General features: G+C 49.3%; 1 protein-coding gene across 1 annotated transcript; it reads right to left on the bottom strand.

Moving 5' to 3' along the window:
* Nucleotides 1-2,786: 2,786 nt before the first annotated feature.
* Nucleotides 2,787-7,406, bottom strand: LOC121833102. The gene has a single exon (XM_042286191.1). It carries the CDS (start codon nt 7,163-7,165, stop codon nt 2,855-2,857), a length of 4,311 nt encoding a protein of 1,436 aa, XP_042142125.1. The 5' UTR covers nt 7,166-7,406; the 3' UTR covers nt 2,787-2,854.
* Nucleotides 7,407-8,844: the final 1,438 nt, after the last annotated feature.

The raw sequence follows: 8,844 nt of genomic DNA, 5'->3' as shown, positions 1-8,844 counted from the left end.
CGCATGGAAGGTAGATTTTGAACATGTAACGCTCGAAGCCATTCCAAGCATTACGCAAGCCCATATAAAACCAATTTTTTTTTTTGCAAAAATGAAAGTTGACCTTGCATTGCAACTTTTTGGGGACCAGGTTATCCAAGGAGTTTTCCACCATAAGGCGAAGATAAACTTCGTGTACAGAACAGTGCAACCAACCGAAGAGGTTTTGCTGCGATTCAACCGGCTCATCAGTGTAATTACTTCAAGAACAAGCGACACTGCTTTAAGACCCAAAAGTGGTAACCAACAGTTTTTGGAGGAATCCTTCAATCACCTGGACACATGCGAAGAATACACTAAGACGATCGGACGTGGATTTCTTTCTGAAAGTTCAGCTGCTGGATTAAGGGTAACAATAAAAAATTTTCAGTCTTTCCATTCTGGTGAAGAAGGAAGAACAGCGGAGCTGTAGCTTCGGTTCTCGGCGGATGCTTTCCAGGCGAGCGATCTGCTCTTCTTTCCCAAGGGAATCTGAAGCGCTCGACGCACGCGGCGGTTGCGGACCTATTCGCGCTGCTGCGTACGTCGCCGCTCCTTCCGCACCCGGTCTTCTTTCCGCGAAAAAACGGCACGCGGCCGACCCATTGTGAGTCCAAACCGAAACTGATAAGAGCGTAGGAAACAGCGCGCCAAACAGACGAGGGCGAAGAAGAAACACGTGACGTGCACTGCGCTCGTCACGTGTGTTTCTTCGTCCTCGTCTGTATTTTGCGCTGTTTCCTACGACAAATATACACCAACTCACCCAACTATCCATCCTTCTATGATAGCTGGAAAAGTTGCCGCCATCAATGAGCGACGGCGGCAACCAGACTAGTTGCCTGGTTGCCGCCGTCGCTTATAGTTGGCGGTAGATGTCGAGAGGTTCATGTAGGCTTGTGTCGACATTTTTTTGGTACTTGACACGATCCTGGGGCACCTAGCCCTTAACAGCTCTCTGTAAAAGTACGCTCGACTTGTTGACTTATTTAAGCACAACAGAATGCTTTAAGTACTTGCCGATATGCCGTTGAAGTCAAAACAAAGTAGCAAACTTCTTCGGCAAAATCAGGCAGTCGGCAGGCTGCAACGATCACCTAAACGTTTCGCAATTTTGGGTGACTGTAAATCTAATGGCGTTATACAACCTAGCCAAATCGCCGAGGGGAGGAAACTGTGCATAAGACGCAGTAAAAGCATTGCTGAGCTTGCTTCTTTGAAAAGCACGGCACCCAAAAATCTCTTCGTCTCAATAGATGACCTGCTTGAGAAAGAAAGGGTTGGCGAGCTTGAGGAAATCATTGATTATGCTCTGGCTGAAAGTGACCACACCAGCTACACAAAAAAGAGGAGCCACAGTGCCTAGAAATATTACGTTGCTGGCTATGTTGTCAGAAAGACTGTGGCCAAGAATTGTTGCCCTAGTTGTGCGGCTTGTCTGTGTACAACACAAAACTAGGCAACAATGGATGTCAACTGCTAGTTCACGGCACATTTTGACAAAGGTGGTCTTGTGTAACCAAGCCATGCCCTCTCAAGAGCAACATTAAGCGTGGAGGATGCAGTTATTTCTTTTTTTTCAGTAAGCATGCCTTACACGGAGAGAGCCTGGCTGACTTGAGCAGGGAGCTCTGTTCAGTCGACTTGCCAAAACTTGGTTTCCCAGAGTATGCGGCAGTAACCAGACTTTCAGTTGTGAAGTTTTATGTTTTCTTAAAAATTTGTGTTTATGTCAAAGGGCTGAACAAGGACAGACAGGCACAAAGGCAACAAAACAATTGTTGAAGTTTCGACACTGCAACTAGGTTGCTAACGTCAATGATGTGTTTCTTTTCTTGTGTATTGCTTGAACGGTGCAGCTGGACACACAATATTAACGGTTTGTATGGAGCATTGCCTTTGTTGCCACTGTTACGTTTCTCCGGGAGAATCGACGAATCCGGAGACCGACGTTTATTTGGCAGCGTTTATTGTTCGGCAGCCGGAACCAAAAGAGCACAAAGCTTGCCGGCGATGCCGCTTATATCGGCAGCAAGCACCAGAGGTACGCCCCCCTGACTCAGCAGTTCTGCTGCGGCCGCGACAGCGATAAGCGATAACATCGCATCGTAACAACTCCTCCCCCTTTTAGGGCGAAACCGCATAAAACAATTTTCCCGCCACTCTCCAGGTTTCAAGCACGTCCTTGGGAATGTTCGACAGACAAACGAACGGCGTAATCCTAGTGCTGCTTGCGCAGAACTTCACAGTCGTTGCTCGAAGAAACCTTCACAGCGTATACAGGTTCAGCTTGCGCTGATCCGAAGGGCGGGAAGTCCTGGAGACGCAGGGCCCAACACCGTCTGCGAAACTGGCCGGAAGCGTCGACGCGCGGCCCAACACCGTCACTGCAGTTTTCAGTGTCCTTGACTGGTCGGAAGCGTCGACTGTGCGGTCCGAGAGGAGCAGGAAGGAGCGGTGATGGCGATCCTTGCGACCATGAGCCAAAGTCGCCAGCGGCCCAGGAGTAGCAGCGGCTGTCACGTGCCGTCGGTGCCAGGACGTCGGGATGACAACAGAGGTCCGTCGTGCTTCTGAGGGGAATGAGAAGGGCCAACAACAACCAAGCACCACAGAAACTGCGGAGGCACCCGAAACGCCCTTTCCACTCACCGAGAGCACGAATTATTCAAAAGAAATAGCTTACAAAATATGCCCCAAACGCAGCCAGAATTTTTTGAAAATATCGTTCCCGATCTTTCGGGAATAGACAGCTAATGAATGAAATTGATTGAATGGAACTATTTACAAATGTGCAGATGAGACAAAAGAAACAGAAAATCGCACTGTGCGCCGGTTAGAGCGCTCGGCTCAGACAATCTGCGTTCGCATGAAGCTTTCCTTTTTTATGTCGAACCAAGAAAGAATATTCCTGGAGGGTCAAGCTCCAGCGTAACAAGCGACCGTTTTTGGGGGACAGCTGCTGAAGCCATGTGAGCGGTCTATGATCTGTAATTAAAATAAACTCCGAACCATAGAGATAGCAGCGAAGCTTTTCTACAGCCCATACGAGACAAGCGCATTCTTTTTCGATGGTACTGTAGGCTTGCTCCCTTGAAGTTAGCTTCCTGCTGGCAAACAAAACGGGGTGCTCTTCCCCTTCATTTTCTTGGCTTAGAACGACGCCGAGTCCTTTTTCGCTGGCGTCGCACTGCACTAAGAAGGGTCTTGTGTAGTCAGGGCTGACTAACACGGGCTGAGTCGCCAAGGCTAACTTAAGAGCCTCAAACGCCTCTATCTTGCGATCGTCCCACTTGATCTTAGTGGGCTCAGTTTTCTTGAGCGCATCCGTCAGGGGACTCGCCTTTTCAGAGAACTGGGGAATGTACTGGTGGTAGTAATTCACCAGTCCGATAAAGGACATCAAATCTTTTTTTGTTTGTGGCAAGGGAAACTCTTTAATGGCCTGAACCTTGAGTTCTTGTGGACGTCTCATTCCTTGACCGACTACGTGTCCGAGATACGATACTTCGCCTCGGCCAAACTTACACTTTTTCGCCTTGACTGTAAGTCCTGCGTCTTGCAGGCGCGAGAACACCTGTTCTAGGTGCTGAACGTGCTCTCTCCACGTGTCCGAAAATATAGCGACGTCGTCTAGGTACGGTAACGCAAAAGACTCGGTTCCGACCAGTACCAGATTCATCAGTCTCGAAAACGCATAGGGTGCGTTTTTCAGTCCAAAGCTCAGGACAAGCGGCTTAAAAACACCAAACGGGGTCATGAAGGCGGCAAGGTTACTGGCGTTCGCGGTAAGTGGCACTTGCCAGTAACCTCTAACGAGGTCGATGGTTGAGATGAACTTGGCTTTGCTTACTTTCTCAAGGCAAGTTTCGATATTAGGGATTGGGTAGACTTTTGTTACCGTTACCGCGTTTAACTTTCGGTAGTCCACACAGGGACGAGGTTCTTTTCCTGGAGTCTCTACCAGAATCATAGGAGACACGAAGTCGCTCTCGCACCGCTCAATCAACCCTAGCTCTAGCATTTGATCTACGGACTCCTTTAATAGCTTTTCTTGGCGGGGGGAAAAGCGATAGGCCTTACACTGAATATTCGACCGAGTCCTCACTTCGATGTCATGTTCGACTAGACTCGTTCTTCCGGGAATAGTTGAAAACAATTTTTGGTATTTGCCAATTAATGCCGTAAGATCCGAAAACTGGTTTTGGGTGAGCGTCTTATCGACTGCGGCCTCTACGACTTCGGCGATTGTCAGGATCCCGTCGGTTTTTCCCAGCTCAGGAATTCGTGTAGGAACTTCCTCTGGTTGGTTTAGTGCAATGCTGACTACTTGCACCCTTTCCACGTACGGCTTCATAAGGTTGCAATGGTATATGCGGACCTCTTTTCTGCGACCTGGCAGTTTTACCACGTAATTTGTCTCTGATAGCCTCTGCTGGACCGTTGCTGGTCCTTCCCATTGCAATTCCAACTTATGAGCCTTAGAAGACCTCAAAAGTAGGACTTTGTCACCCACCTTAAACGTTCGGAGGCGGCTGTTTTTGTCATAGTAGGTTTTACCTCGCGACTGCGCTTTTCCCAGGTTAGCCTCAACTAGCTCACGCGTTTTGTGGAGACGGTTTAGTAAGGAAAGCACATACTCCACCACTGTTGGGTTCTCGGCTTCACCCTCCCAGCCCTCGCGCAGCAACCGCAAAGGTGAACGCAAATTGCGTCCATAGACCAGTTCCGCTGGCGTGAAACCAGTTGACTCGTGAGCAACGGTTCGCAACGCGAAAAGCATAGCGGGCAATGCCAAGTCCCACTCTTTTTTCTGTTCGTGACAAAGGGCCCTGAGAATGCGCTTCATTACCGAGTGCGCTCTCTCTACGCTGTTACTTTGCGGGTGGCTTACAGAACTGTGAACAATCTTAATGCCACACCTCTCGAAAAAGCTGGTTGTTAGAGCACTGGTAAAAACACTACCCAGATCACATTGAATTTCACTAGGAAACCCGATCCGAGAAAAGACCGAGAGCAAGTTATCTACTACTTCGACCGATGTCTGCTCTTTCATTGGAACGGCTTCTGGGAACTTGCTGGCTGGGCATAATATCGTTAGAAGGTACCTAAAACCCGTCTTAGTTGTAGGTAGGGGTCCTACGACGTCTATCACTAGCCTTTTGAAAGGTTCCGTGATTATGGGCACTAGTGTCAGAGGCGCCTTTCGGCGCTCGTTTGGTCGTCCTGTTCTTTGGCAGGTGTCGCAAGAACGGACGAATTGCTCAGCCTCCTTAAAGCAGCCCGGCCAATAATATTCTGCCAAAAGCCTGCACTTGGTCTTTGTGATTCCTAGGTGTCCCGACCACCCTTCTCCGTGAGCAAGCTCGAGTAATGCAATTCTATACTTGGATGGAACGACAATCTGATCTACCTCGTTCCCCGATTTGTCCTTGAAACTACGGTAAAGAATGCCGTTGCTCATAAAGAAGGAGATGTTCGGCTTGATTTCTTTTCCCACGCTATCACGACACTTTGAAAGACTCGGGTCGGATGACTGTTCGGCGATAAGCGTAAGCTTATCTACACCGGCTAGCGCACGAAAATTGCTGCTCTCCGGCGAAACCAGCGTGGTCATGTCAGCTCCTTCGTTCGGCTCTTTATCGGGCCCGCTGCTGGTTTTACCAGTCGACGCGCGCGCTTCCGTCTGAAGTGTTTCCGGCACTGCACTAGTTGTCATTGAGCGCGTGACGATTAGAACAGGATTCATGTCAAGCGGTATACCCGACTCGCTCAATTGCCTTGCAGTTCTGTTTGACAGTATGTACGGACAGTTTGGAAGCACTCCGTCAGAAACAGCTGCTTCCGTTTCCACTACTCCGAAAGGTCCGTTTAGTTTTACCTTAGCGAGGGGCAGACTAACTGCCCGATTTTCCAAGGCCTGACGGATCCACACACAGTCGCCTGTAAAATGTTCTTGCTCCACTAGCGAAGAGTGTACCAGATCATACGTGGCGCCGGTATCTCGTAAACCTTTGCAGAATTTACCATTTACTTTCATGTCGTACAGATACGGCCTGAGTAAGTCCTCCGCTTCTCCCAGACACAAGTTAACGGGAGCAACTTTAGGGACGCGGCAACCAGAAGCGACATGACCAGGCTGTTTACACCTGTAGCACACTATTGGTTTACGCTCCTCGAACGCCTTCATTTTACGTTTGTTTTCGTCTGAATCAGACACTCCCTTTGTCGGTACTTCACTCTCTTTGCCCTTTTCGGCGCCTTTCTTCACGAACGTGCGAGGTCCGCATCGTTCGTAGAAACGGTTTGAGCTACGGTTTTCTTCAACAACTTTCTTCCCGTGCCTAGAGCAGTACTCATCCGCGTAATCTGCAGCTTTTTGCACCGTTTCTACTTCCGGTCTATCCTGAATCCACTCCTTTAGACCTGTCGGAATACAGGAGAGAAACTGCTCTAGTGCTATCTGCTCCAGCACCTTTTCACGATCCTCGTAAGAGTTGACACCACGGAGCCAACTTTCCAGAAAGCCTTTAAGCTTATAAGCGAACTCCGCGTAACTTTCCTCCGGTCCTTTCCTTGTCTCTCGAAATTTCTGTCGAAAAGCTTCAGGCGACAACCTGAACTTCCTAAGCAGGCATGACTTTACGGACGCGTAGTCATCGGCTGCTGTAGGATCTAGTCGGGCCAAAACGTCGGCCACCTCCGCTGGCAGTAAACTCAAGAGCCTTTGAGGCCAGCTCGACTCTACAAGACCCATCTTAACGCAAACCCGTTCGAAATTTACTAAATAGAGACCCATGTCTCCGCCGACGCGAAAAGGTTGCAAAAGGGCTCGCATGTCAAACTTTTTCGAGCTGTTATCCACCACAATGGCCTCACCAGCGTCAAAGTTACGTTGAAGCATTTCTAGCTCAAGTTTTTCTCGAGCAACCCGAAGCCCTTCTTGAGCCGCGTGAAGTTCCGCTTCCCTTTGTCTCTTCTGCACCTCGCTCCAACACTCGGAAATTTCGTCGGCGCCCGCGCCACAATCTTCAATGGCCTTGATAATCTCGGGCTTTCTCATGGCCTTGACCACTTTAACACCCAGCTCTTCCGCTAAGAGCATTAAATCGGGCTTCACAATCGCCGCGAGATTTATCGGATCCATGTTCAGAAATTTCCAAAAAAGTTTGGCTACTTTTGCCCAGCGCCCGTATCAACCGTTTGGCGACACCACAGAACTAACTGCCTTAAACACTTAAGCTGCTCGGTGAACGGAAAGGAAGCCTCAGGCACTCACCGACAGCACCCATGGAACCCGGCGTCGTCGATCCATCCCACCGCTGCCACCAGCTGTTACGTTTCTCCGGGAGAATCGACGAATCCGGAGACCGACGTTTATTTGGCAGCGTTTATTGTTCGGCAGCCGGAACCAAAAGAGCACAAAGCTTGCCGGCGATGCCGCTTATATCGGCAGCAAGCACCAGAGGTACGCCCCCCTGACTCAGCAGTTCTGCTGCGGCCGCGACAGCGATAAGCGATAACATCGCATCGTAACACCACAGTATGCATGGCATGTTTGAAACGTTTCTTTTTTTAAGAAAGAAATGTCTTTGAAAATGGCTGTGGAATCTGTGCTGTTGTAGGTGCGTAAAAGCCGCTGTGGCTACCAAATAAAATAAGTGAACTGTGAATCCTATTCAGACTGCCCTTGTTCATCATCACATGCAATCAACCAAGGCAGATGCTATGTTTGGAAGGAGCAGAAGCGTCAATGCATTATTTTACATATACGCGAAGGTATTAACCGTCGACTGACTGATACGCCAAATTGCAGTAGGCACGGTTAACTGCAGAAGCGTCGGCTTTACCTGTTCAAGAGTGTGATGCAGTGAGGCACATACGTTTGGTCATAACAAAACTAATAGTATGCAGAGCTGATTTAATCACTTTTTTAAGAAATATGAATGAGCCAGTGCCACGCGGCCACTTCCAATCGACATCTACCATTTCAGCCTCAAATATCTTAATCGCGCGTAAGCATCGTCGCTGCCACGTGGTTTAACCACCGGGAACAGCTGGGTGGGCTAACTCACCGTGACGGTGCATACAAGAGCCAACGATCGCGATTCGCTATTTATAGTGAAATGAACCCGGATCGACTAAAATATCGGTCCGTAGTTTTCATTCAGCAGCAATTTATAGGGGCAAAGGTTTCATTTTTTAATGGATCTCTTCTAGCTGGTTCACTTCAGCGGCGTTCAACGCTTCGTCGGTCTTCTAGCGTTGTTTAAATTGACGACTTTCGGCGGTCAGTTCTGCACTAATACGTTTGTTTTTCACAAAAAAAAAAAATTCTAGACGGAAGTATTCGCGGAGCAAGGAGTAGGACAGGATTCCCAATGAACAACGCAGCAAACGGCCGTGCGCGCCTGGCCGCGAACGCGGCGCGCTGGCACCTTGGCGATTGGCAGCGCCATCGTGGTGTCGCTGTGGGAAGGCATGACCGCGGTAAGCATGCGAGCGGCCGCCCTCAGCAAACTAGCCAGTATATTCTACACAATGTAACCGATCTCATGGCGATCTCGCAACGCCGTTTCTCCCGCAGCGGCCACCTCGGAAACTGCACGTCTGCACGTATCGGTTCAGGCCGAGTCGCGAAAGGGCCGGAGGCGCCATCTCGCAGTGCCATTTCGCGGTATTAATATAAATTAACTTTCATGTTTTCACTAGTTGCTAAAGGGTGGTGCTGTTATCGTATTCAGTTCGGTCTCAGTGGACGGGAGCGGTCCGGGTTTCAAGGGCAAGTTTCCCAACTGAGTGTTTCAGTAACGTTGGCTTTCATTA

The sequence above is a fragment of the Ixodes scapularis genome, unplaced genomic scaffold, assembly GCF_016920785.2.
Source record: "Ixodes scapularis isolate PalLabHiFi unplaced genomic scaffold, ASM1692078v2 PGA_scaffold7__128_contigs__length_106722199, whole genome shotgun sequence".
Classification (NCBI taxonomy): Eukaryota; Metazoa; Arthropoda; class Arachnida; order Ixodida; family Ixodidae; genus Ixodes; species Ixodes scapularis.
This window is presented reverse-complemented; position numbering and strand designations above follow the sequence as displayed.

Bases quoted from the DNA above. Each gene is read 5' to 3' on its own strand.
- LOC121833102 (XM_042286191.1), bottom strand. From the start codon at position 7,165: ATGGATCCGATAAATCTCGCGGCGATTGTGAAGCCCGATTTAATGCTC.